The sequence below is a fragment of the Blennius ocellaris genome (assembly GCF_963422515.1).
Source record: "Blennius ocellaris genome assembly, contig: SCAFFOLD_145, whole genome shotgun sequence".
Classification (NCBI taxonomy): Eukaryota; Metazoa; Chordata; class Actinopteri; order Blenniiformes; family Blenniidae; genus Blennius; species Blennius ocellaris.
The window spans coordinates 52,206-70,000 of record NW_027662027.1 but is presented as its reverse complement, the minus strand read 5'-3'; the positions used below and the strand labels follow the sequence as shown (position 1 = coordinate 70,000).

At 47.6% G+C, this 17,795-nt stretch overlaps 2 protein-coding genes across 2 annotated transcripts in view; both read right to left on the bottom strand.

The window, feature by feature from the left end:
• tfr2 (transferrin receptor 2) overlaps window positions 1–11,225 on the bottom strand; it is a gene marked incomplete at both ends in the record, with an annotated part of 18,877 nt that extends 7,652 nt beyond the window's left edge. The window contains 8 exons of the mRNA XM_080521870.1: window positions 1–7; window positions 544–786; window positions 865–973; window positions 6,129–6,269; window positions 6,370–6,562; window positions 6,646–6,856; window positions 6,913–6,966; window positions 11,211–11,225. The exon at window positions 1–7 is cut by the window's left edge and continues 133 nt beyond it. Of these exons, the coding sequence (XP_080377996.1) occupies window positions 1–7; window positions 544–786; window positions 865–973; window positions 6,129–6,269; window positions 6,370–6,562; window positions 6,646–6,856; window positions 6,913–6,966; window positions 11,211–11,225 (973 nt within the window). The remainder of the gene's footprint in view (window positions 8–543; window positions 787–864; window positions 974–6,128; window positions 6,270–6,369; window positions 6,563–6,645; window positions 6,857–6,912; window positions 6,967–11,210) is intronic.
• Window positions 10,961–16,763, bottom strand: LOC308148415 (H-2 class II histocompatibility antigen, E-S beta chain-like). The gene is made up of 6 exons (XM_080521878.1): window positions 16,696–16,763; window positions 14,123–14,395; window positions 13,213–13,426; window positions 12,688–12,755; window positions 12,221–12,334; window positions 10,961–11,399 (listed from the first exon to the last, which is right to left on the bottom strand). Exons 1-6 carry the CDS (start codon window positions 16,748–16,750, stop codon window positions 11,374–11,376), a joined length of 750 nt encoding a protein of 249 aa, XP_080378004.1. The 5' UTR covers window positions 16,751–16,763; the 3' UTR covers window positions 10,961–11,373.
• Window positions 16,764–17,795: the final 1,032 nt, after the last annotated feature.

The following is a 17,795-nucleotide window of genomic DNA, read 5'->3' as shown; positions in this document are numbered from 1 at the left end:
GGTGGACCTGTGATTGGACGCCACAGAGGAAGCTTCAGTGTGTGTGTGTGTGTGTGTGTGTGTGTGTGCGTGTGTGTGTGTGTGTGTGTGTGTGTGTTACATGTTCCGACACCGCGGTGTGTGTGTGTGTGTGTGTGTGTGTGTGTGTGTGTGTGTGTGTGTGTGTGTTACATGTTCCGACACCGCGGTGTGTGTGTGTGTGTGTGTGTGTGTGTGTGTGTGTGTGTGTCTGTGTGTGTGTGTGTGTGTGTGTGTGTGTGTGTGTGGGTGTGTGTGTGTGTGTGTTACATGTTCCGACACCACGGTGTGTGTGTGTGTGTGTGTGTGTGTGTGTGTGTGTGTGTATGTTACATGTTCCGACACCGCGGTGTGTGTGTGTGTGTGTGTGTGTGTGTGTGTGTGTGTGTGTGTGTGTGTGTGTGTGTGTGTGTGTGTGTGTGTGTGTGTGTGTTACATGTTCCGACACCGCGGTGTGTGTGTGTGTGTGTGTGTGTGTGTGTGTGTGTGTGTGTGTGTGTGTGTGTGTGTGTGTGTGTGTGTTACATGTTCCGACACCGCGGTGTGTGTGTTGAGCCCGAGGCGGCGGGGGTCCTGCGGCAGGTCGGCGGGGTCGGGGTAGATCAAGGCTCCGCCCCCTCCGTTCTTCTCCACCATCCGGACTTTCTGGGCGAAGCTGACTCCGCCCCCGACGCGCATCACCACCAGGCGTCCGTCCAGCGCCACGCCGGCGCCCTGCAGCCACTGGAAGTCCTGCGGGCGGCCGTAGTTGGCGTAGACCACGCCCCCCTGCGGGGCGACGGGCGGAGGAGGAAGTCATCACGGTTACCATGGCAACGCCCCCCCCCACCCCCCACAGAGCCTCACCGTGGTGCTGCCTGACGCGCTGTAGGGACAGAAGTCTGACGGGTTCACCGGGACCTGGTCCAGGACCAGACCTGCAGAGTCCAGCAGGCGCAGGGAACTCCTCTGAGAGCTGCAGGGTGATCAATCAATCACTGATCAATCAATCACTGATCAATCAATCACTGATCAATCAATCACTGATCAGTTAACCTGCTGATCAATTAACCACTGATCAATCAATCACTGATCAATCAACCACTGATCAGTTAACCACTGATCAATCAATCACTGATCAATCAACCACTGATCAATCAACCACTGATCAATCAACCACTGATCAATCAATCACTGATCAATCAACCACTGATTAATCAACCACTGATCAGTTAACCACTGATCAATCAACCACTGATCAATCAACCACTGATCAATCAATCACTGATCAATCAACCACTGATCAATCAACTAGCCGATCAATCAACCAACATATGAGTTATGTATTCCACCAATAATGTGTCAGGAGGACTTCCGGTTATGGCGCCCACGTAGTTAGACGTGTTTCTTCGCTGCTCCTACTTAACTGCTAAAGCCTCCTGCTCACACACAATATTGGCCAAAACAGATTATTAAAGACACGATGACTTCGAACAAGACACCAAGGGGTAAGAACGAGCCTCCATCCAAGCAAACAAAGCTGCCCGACTATAACCTCCGGGGCAGCGAGGCGACGAGAGCTAGCATGGCTGTGAAGCATGCTAGCAAGGAGGCCGCTGACGGGGAAGTTCAGGTCAGCGGTGACGACGCCTCGCTGGGAGATAAAGGGAACCAGGTGCTGGTGTTGCTGGGCGGAGGTGAAAGGGGAAATAGCCACAGTGAAAACGGATTTCACAACCAAGCTTGACAACATGACGGCGGCTGTACGGGACATGCTGTACGGGACATGCTATACGGGACATGCTATACGGGACATGCTATACGGGACATGCAGGAGGAGATGGCTGAATGTAACGCACGCGTGGCGCAAGCGGAGCAACGCATATCTGGCACCGAGGACGAGGTGCTTGGTCTGCAGGCTGAGGTGCGCACTTTGCAAACTAAGAACAAAGATATGGAGGAGAAACTTTCAGACTTGGAGACCAGGTCACGTATGAACAACTTGAGGCTTGTTAATATGCCAGAAGGAGCGGAGCTCATTCTGGGAGCGGTGGATACGAGAGGCGCTGAGCGGGGGTGAAAAGTCATTGTCTCCCTTCATACTGGAGAAAGCACACAGGATAGGTCCAAAGAGGGACACCAAATCTCGCCCAAGAGCAGTGATAATGCGCTTTCTAAACTTCAAAGACAAACAGGCGGTCCTCCAAGCGGCGCGGGACAGAAAGGACGTCACCTACAATAACCAGCAGGTGCGTTTCTACCCTGATTTAGCCACGGGGCTGCTCCAGCAGAGGAAAGGGTTCCACCCTATTCGTGAGGAACTCCGAAAGATGAACATTAGACATGGAGTGGCTGATCCTGCCAAGCTTCTTGTGACTTATGGGGGTAAGACTCATGTATTCAAAACACCTACAGAAGCTAATGTGTTTTTGAAGATCATCCAAGAAGTTCCAAACCATGAAGACCACTAACATGCAGGGACCAGCTGGTCTGATATAAGATGTGTGCATAAATGACTGATACTTTGTAGCATGTTGGTTAATTTGTGATATTTAAAGTTATCAAACTAAGTGAATACCACACTTTTTTTTTTTGAATTCTCTTATTTACTTTATTTGTTTATGCTACATAACTGAGAGTGGAGGATGAGAGGGCCATTTGTTTTAAACGTTTAATTTTCTTTCTTTCTTTTTCTTTTTCTTTTTTTAAAGAGGAAAAAAAAATATGTAGGAGCAGGAGTTGAAATAATGATGATACAGTAGCAGTGAGGAGCATCTGACCCCAGAGGTCCATCTGGGGGAGTGGCTTGACCAGTCCCCCTTACTGTGGCGGGTGAGGGTGGGGGTCATCCAGTGGATGGGAGGGTGGGGGTCATCCAGTGGATGGGAGGGTGGAGGTCATCCAGTGGATGGGAGGGTGGGGATCATCCAGTGGATGGGAGGGTGGGGGTCATCCAGTGGATGGGAGGGTGGGGGTCATCCAGTGGATGGGAGGGTGGAGGTCATCCAGTGGATGGGAGGGTGGGGATCATCCAGTGGATGGGAGGGTGGGGGTCATCCAGTGGATGGGAGGGTGGGGGTCATCCAGTGGATGGGAGGGTGGGGGTCATCCAGTGGATGGGAGGGTGTTGATACAAATACTGATACAGATACTGATACAAATGTTGCCAGATTTGGAAGAAATAGTTGAAATAAATTATGATCTCATAAAGAAAGACTTAACTAATTCAATTGAAAAATGGATGCCTCTACCAATATCTATGATAGGGAGAGTCAATATATTGAAAATGAACGTGTTACCAAAATGACTCTATTTGTTTCAAAACATCCCCTTCCTGCCTCCTCCAGACTTTTTTCTCCAAATTAAGAAGCTTTTTATCACATTTATATGGAATAATAGAAGGTCACGACTCCGCCTGTCTTTGCTTTACCTTCCGTATGAACGAGGCTCTTTCATCTAAAAGGCCCAAAGGCTCTTTCATCTAAAAGGCCCAAACCTCCAACTGTATTATTGGGCTACACAGTTGAGGTCTATGATGTTTTATTATACAAATCACTCTCCACATTGGGTGGATATGGAAAGTCAAGGGTTACATTTGGAACTCCCTTTGTACATGTATTCCAACACAGGTACAAAATTATTAAAACAGACGAAAAATCCAATACTTAAAAATATGATCAGAATATGGAGAGATGTGAAAAAATACTTAAAAGAATCAAATGGTTTATCCCAGTTTAGTCCAATATGGGGCAATTTTTGGTTTGTACCTGGGAGAGCTGATGCAGTTTTTCATACATGGAGAGTCAAAGGATTGGGAAGGATTCAAGATGTTTACCTACATAACTGTGATACATTAATGAGCTTTCAGGAGTTACAAGATCACTTTCATATCGATAAAAAATATTTCTTTAAATATCTTCAATTACGAAGTTACATACACAAAACCCAGAACAATATACCATATTTTCTGCCCTATAAGGCACCGGGTTATAAGGCGCACCTACATTGATTGACATAATTTACAACTTTGTTCATATATAAGGCGCACCACATTATAAGGAACATGGAACAGACCAGTGGTCAGCAACATTTATAGCTCAAAGCCATTAGGTTACATTTTTCACTGATTCTAACACCCAGAGAGGTGCACATGCCTTATTTTGATAGTCCTACCTGCAGCCTATGCCAGGAGGACACTACACACAAAACCTTCTTCACTGCTGGTTGACAACTTACAACTACCGGTAATAAACTAAACTACATGAACTAAGCAACAAAAACACAACACAACACAATTATTACCGACACCACAAACCAAATAGAACCCCCAATAATTGCATTTAAAACACCACAAACACAAACTCCCATAATTCATTGCAGCTATCGGCTGCACTGAGGAGCTCAGGATGCAAGGCATGATGGGAATTCATGTTTTGTGTTGTTGGAGGTTATTGTGGGTTGTTGTTGGGCTTGGTGTTGTGTTGATTGTGTTTATGTGTTTTTGTTCCCCAGTTTAGGGAGTAATTATTTCATCTAGTTTATTTTGGTTTGTTAGAATGTTGGTGTGCAACCATGAGTGATGAAGGTGTTGTGTGGAGTGTCGTCCGCTCTGAACATCCGGTTGTCAAAATAAAAGCTTCTGGTTGTTCAGCTGTCAAATAGCAGCCTGGAGTAGAGCAATTCTTCCATATATAAGGTGCACTGGCAGCTTTTGAGAACATTTGAGGTGTTTAGGTGCCTTATAGGGCGGAAAATACGGTACTAACAAAACCGACACACTCAGACTTGAGGCATAATATCACAGATATATAATTTTATGATGGGAAGAGATCCTGAAGATTCATATGGCAGACTCAAAGCTTGGAACGAGGATTTGTCATTGGATTTAACTGTGGAGGAGTGGAGGGCTACATGTAACTCTGCACGTACCACATGTATTAATGTACGCCTCAGATTAATACAGTTTAAATGGTTAATGAGGAGGGCTACATGTAACTCTGCACGTACCACATGTATTAATGTACGCCTCAGATTAATACAGTTTAAATGGTTAATGCGAGTCTATGTGACACCGGTAGATCTTCATAGATATAATGGTAACATTCCTGATCTATGTCCAAAATGCACCGACTGTAGGGGAACACTGGCTCATTGTATGTGGTATTGTAGGAAGATTATAATGTTTTGGGAACAAATAAGAGGTGTCATTGAAAAAATTATTTCTAGGAAATTTATATTGGACCGAAGGCTATTCATATTTGGTTTATACCCAGAGGAATGTACATATACAAGGAGTGAAAAAATGTTTATAAATATAAGCTTGTTGAATGCTAAGAGATGTATATCACTGTTTTGGAAGAAGAGTCATGGACCTTCTGTGGAACCGTGAAGGCAGCAGATGTTGTCAACACTCCCACTGGAGAAGATCACCTGTGTGTTGAAGGGCAGACACAATGTTGTTGGGAGGGTCTGGGGGCCTTTCATGTTGTATGTCAAAGACCTTTGAGCATGAGTAATAGTGTGATGGTTACTTTACCTTGGTTAATTCTTTCTGAACGGGCAGTGTGATGTGTTTTTTTTGTGTGTGTGTGTTTTGTTGTGTGTTATGTTATAAAAATTAATAAAAACTTTTTTTGGAAAAAAAAAAAAATGTCTCAGGGGGCAGTGGCCTGGCGGTGGTACCTGAGGGGGCGTGGCCTAGCGGTCGTACCTGAGGGGGCGTGGCCTAGCGGTGGTACCTGAGGGGGGCGGGGCCTGGCGGTGCTACATACTGGGGCATGGCCTGGCGGTGGTACCAGAGGGGGCGTGGCCTGGCGGTGTTACAAAAGGGGGCGTGGCCTGGCGGTGGTACCAGAGGGGACGGGGCCTGGCGGTGTTACAAAAGGGGGCGTGGCCTGGCCGTGGTACCAGAGGGGGCGGGGCCTGATAGTGTTACACAAGGGGGCGTGGCCTGGCGGTGGTACCAGAGGGGGTGTGGCCTGACAGTGTTCCAATAGGGGGCGTGGCCTGGCGGTGGTACCAGAGGGGGCGGGGCCTGATAGTGTTACACAAGGGGGCGTGGCCTGGCGGTGGTACCAGAGGGGGTGTGGCCTGACAGTGTTCCACAAGGGGGCGTGGCCTGGCGGTGGTACCTGTGGGGGAACTGCAGCGTGGCGTACAGGGACTCGGTCCAGGTGTGGTCCATCTGCAGGCGTCGGAAGCGCCGGAGGATCTCTGAGGCCAGAGACGTTCCTGCTGGAGAACCTGGAGGGTGAGGAACCCTGCTCACCACGCTGTCTCACACACACACACACACACACACACACACACACACACCTGTCAGCCCCTCCCCCCTGTTGGACGCTAAGCCCCGCCCCCTCGTGCCGGACGAACCTGACCGTGTTGTAGATATCTTCATCCTGCAGCAGCCTCTTCATCATCGTCCTCAGCTCCCCCAGGTAAAGCCCCGCCCCTCCCTCGCCAGGTGAGTTGGCCCCGCCCCTCTGCCGCCCCTGCTCCTCCCGCGGCGCCCCCGCCTCGGAGCCCTGGCTCCGCCCTCCGAACACGGCGTAGGCCAATAGGAACGCTGGCGGGAGAGACGGGAGACGCCCCCTTCAGTCAGGTGACCTGACGGACCAATGAGACGCCTCCAGGGTGTCCAGCGTTTACCGGCGGCGAACCCGACGGCGGCGCTCGCGCTCAGCGTCAGGCAGCTCCTTCCCCGACGACGACCGTACCGCAACACCAGGGTGGTGATGTCACTGAGAAGCCCCGCCTCCTCCTCCTCCTCCTCCTCCTCCTCTGATGTCACCAGCCTCACCTCCACCCCCGGGACTCCGCCCACCTCCTCCTCGCAGTGCTGGTGGGACAGTGAGGCCTGCTGAGGGGCGGGGCTAACCAGGATGACAGCTCAGGAGGGGGGCGGGGCCTTCTGACCTGCGTCTTACCTGTGTCCAGCGGGTCGTCATGGCAACACTGGCGCTCTGCAGCCTGAATGGAAAGACAGAGAGCGGACCAATCAGAGGTCTCGGTCTGATGACATCACTAGTGATTATAGAGCATCTTCCTCCTCTAATCCAGATTATAGAGCATCTTCCTCCTCTAACATCAGATTATAGAGCATCTTCCTCCTCTAATCCAGATTATAGAGCATCTTCCTCCTCTAACACCAGATTATAGAGCATATTCCTCCTCTAATCCAGATTATAGAGCATCTTCCTCCTCTAATCCAGATTATAGATCATCTTCCTCCTCTAATCCAGATAATAGAGCATCTTCCTCCTCTAACACCAGATTATAGAGCATCTTCCTCCTCTAATCCAGATTATAGAGCATCTTCCTCCTCTAATCCAGATTATAGAGCATCTTCCTCCTCTAATACCAGATCATAGAGCATCTTCCTCCTCTAATCCAGATTATAGAGCATCTTCCTCCTCTAACATCAGATTATAGAGCATCTTCCTCCTCTAACACCAGGTTGTAGAGCATCTTCCTCCTCTAACATCAGATTAAAGAGCATCTTCCTCCTCTAATCCAGATTATAGAGCATCTTCCTCCTCTAACATCAGATTATAGAGCATATTCCTCCTCTAACACCAGATTGTAGAGCATCTTCCTCCTCTAACACCAGATTATAGAGCATCTTCCTCCTCTAACATCAGATTATAGAGCATATTCCTCCTCTAACACCAGATTGTAGAGCATCTTCCTCCTCTAACATCAGATTATAGAGCATATTCCTCCTCTAACACCAGATTATAGAGCATCTTCCTCCTCTAACATCAGATTATAGAGCATCTTCCTCCTCTAATCCAGATTATAGAGCATCTTCCTCCTCTAACATCAGATTATAGAGCATATTCCTCCTCTAACACCAGATTGTAGAGCATCTTCCTCCTCTAACATCAGATTGTAGAGCATCTTCCTCCTCTAACACCAGATTATAGAGCATCTTCCTCCTCTAACATCAGATTATAGAGCATATTCCTCCTCTAACACCAGATTGTAGAGCATCTTCCTCCTCTAACATCAGATTATAGAGCATATTCCTCCTCTAACACCAGATTATAGAGCATCTTCCTCCTCTAATCCAGATTATAGAGCATCTTCCTCCTCTAACACCAGATCATAGAGCATCTTCCTCCTCTAATCCAGATTATAGAGCATCTTCCTCCTCTAATCCAGATTATAGAGTTCTAGAACTCAGTGTCTCACCTCAGATTATGAGCCTCCAAGATCCTTCAGGACTGGAACCTGGTTCTCTAGACACTCCTGGACTGGAACCTGGTTCTCTAGACACTCCTGGACTGGAACCTGGTTCTCTGGACACTCCTGGACTGGAACCTGGTTCTCTAGACACTCCTGGACTGGAACCTGGTTCTCTGGACACTCCTGGACTGGAACCTGGTTCTCTGGACACTCCTGGACTGGAACCTGGTTCTCTAGACACTCCTGGACTGGAACCTGGTTCTCTGGACACTCCTGGACTGGAACCTGGTTCTCTGGACACTCCTAGACTGGAACCTGGTTCTCTGGACACTCTTGGACTGGAACCCGGGGTTCTGGACTCTCCTGGTCTGGTCCTGCAGGAGGTCTGAGCCTGAGTCCGGCTCTGATTGGTTGGTCGGGGGTCAAAGGTCACCGTGAGCCGTTTGTTTATTAACAGACGAGTAAACAAACCTAGTGAACCACCGAGACCTGGACCAGAGACCTGGACCACAGACCTGGACCACCAGAGACCTGGACCACCAGAGACCTGGACCAGAGACCTGGAACCCCAGAGACCTGGACCCCCACAGTGTTCGATGGAGCTGGTTTTGGCCTGACGGGGGCGCTATGGCTACGAGTCACTAGCTAATTAGCTTCTGACTCATGTTTTTCAAAATAAAAGTCATTTTTGGTCAAAATTGATAAAATGATGAATGTATATTTGATATATTCAGTATTTAAAGAGACCAGAGATCATGATTGGTCCCCCTCACCCCCCCCTCCCCCCCCCCCCCCCCCCCCCCCCCAGAGGCTGTGATTGGTTCTGTGGTGAATCGTCTTTGTTCTGCACTGAAATATGAACCTCAAGAAACAGAATTGAAAAACAAACGAGTTTATTCTCTGAACGACAAGAATCAGTTTGTTGACGTTTATTTTTGTTTCAGGCGTTAAAGTTTAGGGAACCAGAAGAGTCGGGTTAAAGTTTAGAGAAGCAGAAGAGCCGGGTTAAAGTTTAGAGAACCAGAAGAGCCGGGTTAAAGTTTAGAGAACCAGAAGAGTCGGGTTAAAGTTTAGAGAAGCAGAAGAGCCGGGTTAAAGTTTAGAGAACCAGAAGAGTCGGGTTAAAGTTTAGAGAACCAGAAGAGTCGGGTTAAAGTTTAGAGAACCAGAAGAGTCGGGTTAAAGTTTAGAGAACCAGAAGAGCCGGGTTAAAGTTTAGAGAACCAGAACAGTCGGGTTAAAGTTTAGAGAACCAGAAGAGCCGGGTTAAAGTTTAGAGAACCAGAAGAGTCGGGTTAAAGTTTAGGGAACCAGAAGAGTCGGGTTAAAGTTTAGAGAACCAGAAGAGTCGGGTTAAAGTTTAGAGAACCAGAAGAGTCGGGTTAAAGTTTAGAGAACCAGAACAGTCGGGTTAAAGTTTAGAGAACCAGAAGAGTCGGGTTAAAGTTTAGAGAACCAGAAGAGTCGGGTTAAAGTTTAGAGAACCAGAAGAGTCGGGTTAAAGTTTAGAGAACCAGAACAGTCGGGTTAAAGTTTAGAGAATCAGAAGAGTCGGGTTAACGTTTAGAGAACCAGAAGAGTCGGGTTAAAGTTTAGGGAACCAGAAGAGTCGGGTTAAAGTTTAGAGAACCAGAAGAGCCGGGTTAAAGTTTAGAGAACCAGAAGAGTCGGGTTAAAGTTTAGGGAACCAGAAGAGTCGGGTTAAAGTTTAGAGAACCAGAAGAGTCGGGTTAAAGTTTAGAGAACCAGAACAGTCGGGTTAAAGTTTAGAGAACCAGAAGAGTCGGGTTAAAGTTTAGAGAACCAGAAGAGTCGGGTTAAAGTTTAGAGAACCAGAAGAGTCGGGTTAAAGTTTAGAGAACCAGAACAGTCGGGTTAAAGTTTAGAGAACCAGAAGAGCCGGGTTAAAGTTTAGAGAACCAGAAGAGTCGGGTTAAAGTTTAGGGAACCAGAAGAGTCGGGTTAAAGTTTAGAGAACCAGAAGAGTCGGGTTAAAGTTTAGAGAACCAGAACAGTCGGGTTAAAGTTTAGGGAACCAGAAGAGTCGGGTTAAAGTTTAGAGAACCAGAAGAGCCGGGTTAAAGTTTAGAGAACCAGAAGAGTCGGGTTAAAGTTTAGGGAACCAGAAGAGTCGGGTTAAAGTTTAGAGAACCAGAAGAGTCGGGTTAAAGTTTAGAGAACCAGAACAGTCGGGTTAAAGTTTAGAGAACCAGAAGAGTCGGGTTAAAGTTTAGAGAACCAGAAGAGTCGGGTTAAAGTTTAGAGAACCAGAAGAGTCGGGTTAAAGTTTAGAGAACCAGAACAGTCGGGTTAAAGTTTAGAGAACCAGAAGAGCCGGGTTAAAGTTTAGAGAACCAGAAGAGTCGGGTTAAAGTTTAGGGAACCAGAAGAGTCGGGTTAAAGTTTAGAGAACCAGAAGAGTCGGGTTAAAGTTTAGAGAACCAGAAGAGTCGGGTTAAAGTTTAGAGAACCAGAACAGTCGGGTTAAAGTTTAGAGAACCAGAAGAGTCGGGTTAAAGTTTAGAGAACCAGAAGAGTCGGGTTAAAGTTTAGAGAACCAGAAGAGTCGGGTTAAAGTTTAGAGAACCAGAACAGTCGGGTTAAAGTTTAGAGAACCAGAAGAGTCGGGTTAAAGTTTAGAGAACCAGAAGAGTCGGGTTAAAGTTTAGAGAACCAGAAGAGTCGGGTTAAAGTTTAGAGAACCAGAACAGTCGGGTTAAAGTTTAGAGAACCAGAACAGTCGGGTTAAAGTTTAGAGAACCAGAACAGTCGGGTTAAAGTTTAGAGAACCAGAAGAGTCGGGTTAAAGTTTAGAGAACCAGAACAGTCGGGTTAAAGTTTAGAGAACCAGAAGAGTCGGGTTAACGTTTAGAGAACCAGAAGAGTCGGGTTAAAGTTTAGGGAACCAGAAGAGTCGGGTTAAAGTTTAGAGAACCAGAAGAGTCGGGTTAAAGTTTAGAGAACCAGAAGAGTCGGTTACACAAGGTTCCAGGAGTTAAACTGGTCCACCAGAGTCCACTTCAGACCTGGTCCAGGACCATCCTCAGGAACCTGGACCAGGTTCAGAGACCATAAAGCAAATTAAAGCTGCAGATGCTTTTTCTTCTGAGACAAGAACTGGAGCGAAGACCAGGACCAGAACCCGGACCTCGACCAGGGCCGCGTCCAAGACCAGATCAGGATCCGGACTCAGCTGCTTGGAACCAGAATCCGTCCTGAACAAAGAAGGTCACGGATCAGAGGGAACAAATCCTAGAACACTTAGAATGGTCTCAACTGGTTCCTGACTGGTTTAACTGGTTTTGACCAGGTGAACTGGTTCTTCACCAGTAGAACCTGGTTCTGGGCTGGCAGAACCTGGTTTCAGACCAGTAGAACCTGGTTCCTGATAGTAGAACCTGGTTCCTGGCCAATAGAACCTGGTTCCTGACAGTAGAACCTGGTTCCTGGCCAATAGAACCTGGTTCCTGACAGTAGAACCTGGTTCCTGGCCAATAGAACCTGGTTCCTGACAGTAGAACCTGGTTCCTGGCCAATAGAACCTGGTTCCTGATAGTAGAACCTGGTTCCTGGCCAATAGAACCTGGTTCCTGACAGTAGAACCTGGTTCCTGACCAGTAGAACCTGGTTCCTGACAGTAGAACCTGGTCCCTGACAGTAGAACCTGGTCCCTGACAGTAGAACCTGGTTCCTGACAGTAGAACCTGGTCCCTGACAGTAAAACCAGGTTCCTGATAGTAGAATCTGGTTCCTGACAGTAGAACCTGGTCCCTGACAGTAAAACCAGGTTCCTGATAGTAGAACCTGGTTCCTGACAGTAGAACCTGGTCCCTGACAGTAAAACCAGGTTCCTGATAGTAGAACCTGGTCCCTGACAGTAAAACCAGGTTCCTGATAGTAGAACTCGGTTTCAGACCAGTAGAACCTGGTTTCAGACAGTAGAACCCAGTTCCTGACAGTAGAACCCGGTTCCTGACAGTAGAACCTGGTCCCTGACAGTAGAACCTGGCTTCAGACCAGTAGAACCGGTTCTGACCTCGGGTCTTGCTCTTGTAGTAGATGAAACCAGCCAGAGACAGAACCAGACCCAGAACCAGTCCAGAGGCTCCGATGGCGATTTTGTTTCTCTCGGACTCTGGTAAGGACGGATCTGAAGAGACAGACAGGAGAGAGACAGACATGAGAGACAGACAGGAGAGACAGACAGGAGAGACAGACAGGAGGGACAGACAGGAGAGACAGACAGGAGAGAGAGACATGAGAGACAGACAGGAGGGACAGACAGGAGGGACAGACAGGAGAGACAGACAGGAGGGACAGACAGGAGGGACAGACAGGAGGGACAGACAGGAGAGACAGACAGGAGAGACAGACAGGAGGGACAGACAGGAGGGACAGACAGGAGAGACAGACAGGAGAGACAGACAGGAGGGACAGACAGGAGAGACAGACAGGAGAGAGACAGGAGAGAGACAGACAGGAGGGACAGACAGGTGTCCTCACCCCAGACAGTGACCAGAGGTTCCTCCAGGCTGGCGTGTTCCACCACACAGGAGATGTTGTCTCCTGACCTGCTTCACATAAACAAACCATGGTGACTGGACCTGGACCTGGACCTGGACCTGGACCTGGACCTGGACCTAGACCTGGACCTGGACCTGGACCTGGACCTGGACCTGGACCTGGACCTGGACCTGGACCAGGACCAGGACCAGGACCAGGACCAGCACCAGGACCAGCACCAGGACCAGCACCAGGACCTGGACCTGGACCTGGACCTGGCCCTGGGCCTGGACCTGGACCTGGACCTGGACCTGGACCTGGACCTGGCCCTGGGCCTGGACCTGGACCTGGACCTGGACCTGGACCAGGACCAGGACCAGCACCAGCACCAGCACCAGGACCTGGACCTGGACCTGGCCCTGGGCCTGGACCTGGACCTGGACTTGGACCAGGACCAGGACCAGCACCAGGACCAGGACCAGCACCAGGACCTGGACCTGGCCCTGGGCCTGGACCAGGACTCACCTGGGCGTGTACTCCAGGTGGGAGTGGACCTGGTAGTACCAGTCTGCGTCAGCCATCTCCTCGGTGGAAGTGACATCACGGGTGACTTCCTGTCCGTCCCTCCTCCAGGTCACCTTGATGAGTTTGGGGTAGAAGTCGTAGACGCTGCAGACCAGCATGGCCTGATGGGCGCCAGGAGGGGGCGGCGCCGAGTGGATCCTCACGCTGGGCTGCACTGGAACCAGAACCAGCAGGGTCAGAGACCCGGGTGGGACTGACTGGAACCGGGTCTGACTGAGGCTGCAGTACCTCAGTTCACCACCAGGACTCACTGAGGCTGCAGTACCTCAGTTCACCACCAGGAGTCTCTGAGGCTGCAGTACCTCAGTTCACCACCAGGAGTCTCTGAGGCTGCAGTACCTCAGTTCACCACCAGGAGTCACTGAGGCTGCAGTACCTCAGTTCACCACCAGGAGTCTCTGAGGCTGCAGTACCTCAGTTCACCACCAGGAGTCTCTGAGGCTGCAGTACCTCAGTTCACCACCAGGAGTCACTGAGGCTGCAGTACCTCAGTTCACCACCAGGAGTCACTGAGGCTGCAGTACCTCAGTCTGACCACCAGGAGTCTCTGAGGCTGCAGTACCTCAGTTCACCACCAGGAGTCTCTGAGACTGCTGTACCTCAGTTCACCACCAGGAGTCTCTGAGACTGCAGTACCTCAGTTCACCACCAGGAGTCTCTGAGGCTGCAGTACCTCAGTTCACCACCAGGAGTCACTGAGGCTGCAGTACCTCAGTCTGACCACCAGGAGTCTCTGAGGCTGCAGTACCTCAGTTCACCACCAGGAGTCTCTGAGGCTGCAGTACCTCAGTTCACCACCAGGAGTCTCTGAGGCTGCAGTACCTCAGTTCACCACCAGGTAGAAACTCACCTGCTTTAGACAGAATAGCTTGGTACCAGTTTCCAATGTTGTGTTTGCAGTATCTCTCCTTCTCATGGGTCCTCAGACTAATCTCTGAGGGATCATTGTTCCAGTAGTCCGCCTGTTTCACCCCGAACTCGGTGTAGCCGACAAACCTGCCCAGACTGCTGGAGAACCTGGCGATCTCCAACTTGTTGTAGTAGCAGGAGTAGATGTACTCAATGTCCTTCAACTCAGTGGAGTTGAAAACACATTTCTCCACTACAGCGTTCAGGAAACCATCTGAAACAACCAGAAACCATTAGTGTGTGTGTGGAGTTCTGTTATCATGGTTATCATCATTATCATTGTTATCATCGTTGTCATTGGTTATCATCGTTATCATGGTTATCATTGTTATCATGGTTATCATTGTTATCATTGTTATCATCATTATCATGAGTTATCATTGGTTGTCATCGTTATCATCGTTATCATGGTTATCATTGTTATCATTGTTATCATCGTTATCATTGTTATCATCGTTATCATGGGTTATCATTGTTATCATTGTTATCATGTGTTATCATGGGTTATCATTGTTATCATTGTTATCATTGTTATCATGGGTTATCATGGGTTATCATCGTTATCATGGTTATCATCGTTATCATTGTTATCATCGTTATCATTGTTATCATTGTTATCATCGTTATCATGGGTTATCATTGTTATCATTGTTATCATTGTTATCATCATTATCATGAGTTATCATTGGTTGTCATCGTTATCATCGTTATCATGGTTATCATTGTTATCATTGTTTGCATCGTTATCATTGTTATCATCGTTATCATGGGTTATCATTGTTATCATTGTTATCATGTGTTATCATGGGTTATCATTGTTATCATTGTTATCATTGTTATCATGGGTTATCATGGGTTATCATCGTTATGGTTATCATCGTTATCATTGTTATCATCGTTATCATTGTTATCATTGTTATCATCGTTATCATGGGTTATCATTGTTATCATTGTTATCATTGTTATCATGGGTTATCATGGGTTATCATTGTTATCATTGTTATCATCGTTATCATGGTTTATCATTGTTATCATTGTTATCATTGTTATCATGGGTTATCATGGGTTATCATTGTTATCATTGTTATCATGGGTTATCATGGGTTATCATTGTTATCATTGTTATCATGGGTTATCATGGGTTATCATTGTTATCATGGGTTATCATTGGTTATCATTGTTATCATTGTCATCATCATTATCATGAGTTATCATGGGTTGTCATTGTTATCATCGTTATCATTGTTATCATGGGTTATCATTGTTATCATCGTTATCATGGGTTATCATTGTTATCATTGTTATCATTGTTATCATGGGTTATCATGGGTTATCATTGTTATCATGGGTTATCATTGGTTACCATTGTTATCATTGTCATCATCGTTATCATGAGTTATCATGGGTTGTCATTGTTATCATCGTTATCATTGTTATCATGGGTTATCATTGGTTATCATTGTTATCATGGGTTATCATTGTTATCATTGTTATCATTGTTATCATCGTTATCATGGGTTATCATTGTTATCATTGTTATCATTGTTATTATGGGTTATCATGGGTTATCATTGTTATCATGGGTCATCATCGTTATCATGAGTTATCATGGGTTGTCATTGTTATCATCGTTATCATTGTTATCATTGGCTATCATGGGTTATCATTGTTTATAGTGTATTAGTGTGTATTAGAGCACTAGAGTTTATTACAGTGTGTAATAGAGTGTGTAATAGAGTGTGTATTACAGTGTGTAATAGAGTGTGTATTACAGTGTGTAACAGAGTGTGTATTACAGTGTGTAACAGAGTGTGTAATAGAGTGTGTAATAGAGTGTGTATTACAGTGTGTAATAGAGTGTGTAATAGAGTGTGTAATAGAGTGTGTATTACAGTGTGTAATAGAGTGTGTAATAGAGTGTTTAATAGAGTGTGTATTACAGTGTGTAATAGAGTGTGTAATAGAGTGTGTAATAGAGTGTGTAATAGAGTGTGTATTACAGTGTGTAATAGAGTGTGTAATAGAGTGTGTAATAGAGTGTGTAATAGAGTGTGTATTACAGTGTGTAATAGAGTGTGTAATAGAGTGTGTATTGCAGTGTGTAATAGAGTGTGTAATAGAGTGTGTAATAGAGTGTATAATAGAGTGTGTATTACAGTGTGTAATAGAGTGTGTAATAGAGTGTGTATCACAGTGTGTAATAGAGTATGTAATAGAGTGTGTATTGCAGTGTGTAATAGAGTGTGTAATAGAGTGGGTAATAGAGTGTGTAATAGAGTGTGTAATAGCTGTGTAGTAGCTGTGTAATAGCGTCTGTATTACATTGTGTATTACAGTGTGTATTACAGTGTGTAATAGCGTGTGTCTTACATTGTGTATTACAGTGTGTAATAGCGTGTGTCTTACATTGTGTATTACAGTGTGTAATAGCGTGTGTCTTACATTGTGTATTACAGTGTGTATTACAGTGTGTAATAGCTGTGTAATAGCGTGTGTAATAGCGTGTGTCCCTACCTGCAGGCTTCAGGCTGAGGAAGAGGAGGGACAGGCTGATGAAGGCTGAAGTCATGATCCTGAGTTCACCTGACCGACACTGACTCAGTGTGACTGGGAGCCTGTTTAAATAGCAGGAGGTCACATGACCTGTGACTCACCTGTTGCCAGGCAGACTCCGTCAGAGCAGAGCACCTCGCACTGTCCTGGTCCCTCCAGAGACTGGTTCTTCAGGGACCAGGACCGGGACCAGGACAGGGACCAGGACCGGGACAGGGACCAGGACCAGGACCAGGACCAGGACCAGGACAAAGACCAGGACAGGGACCAGGACCAGGACAGGGACCAGAACAGGACCGGGACCGGGACCAGGGCCAGGACCAGGACAGGGACCAGGACAAAGACCAGGACCAGGACAGGGACCAGGACAAAGACCAGGACCAGGACCAGGACAGGGACCAGAACAGGACCAGTAGGACCAGAGGACCAGAACAGGGACCATAGGACCATAGGACCAGAGGACCCGAGGACCAGAACAGGGACCAGAGGACCAGAACAGGACCAGAGGACAAGAGGACCAGAGGACCAGAGGACTAGAACAGGGACCAGAGGACCAGAACAGGGACCAGAGGACCAGAGGACCAGAGGACCAGAACAGGGACCAGAGGACCAGAGGACCAGAACAGGGACCAGAGGACCAGAACAGGGACCAGAGGACCAGAGGACCAGAACAGGACCAGAGGACCAGAGGACCAGAGGACTAGAACAGGGACCAGAGGACCAGAACAGGGACCAGAGGACCAGAGGACCAGAGGACCAGAGGACCAGAGGACCAGAACAGGGACCAGAGGACCAGAGGACCAGAGGACCAGAGGACCAGAGGACCAGAGGACCAGAGGACCAGAGGACCAGAACAGGGACCAGAGGACCAGAGGACTCTTGTTTGTTTCATGTTTATCTTCCTCTTTCACCGTGAAGCTCTGACGTCACGTTGCCTTCAGGTACATCAGGAAACCAGACATCCACCCTGCAGTTCCTGCTCTCACACCCAGGTCGAGGGCGGAGCCTCAGATTTCCTGCAGAACCTGAACGCCACATGGAAAGTACCGACTTTTTTCCTG

Bases quoted from the DNA above. Each gene is read 5' to 3' on its own strand.
- LOC308148415 (XM_080521878.1), bottom strand. From the start codon at position 16,750: ATGACTTCAGCCTTCATCAGCCTGTCCCTCCTCTTCCTCAGCCTGAAG. The intron at 14,396-16,695 runs GTAGGGACACAC...TGGTTGTTTCAG, and splicing joins CCTCAGCCTGAAGCCTGCAG to ATGGTTTCCTGAACGCTGTA. The intron at 12,335-12,687 runs GTGAGGACACCT...CTGTCTCTTCAG, and splicing joins ACCTCTGGTCACTGTCTGGG to ATCCGTCCTTACCAGAGTCC.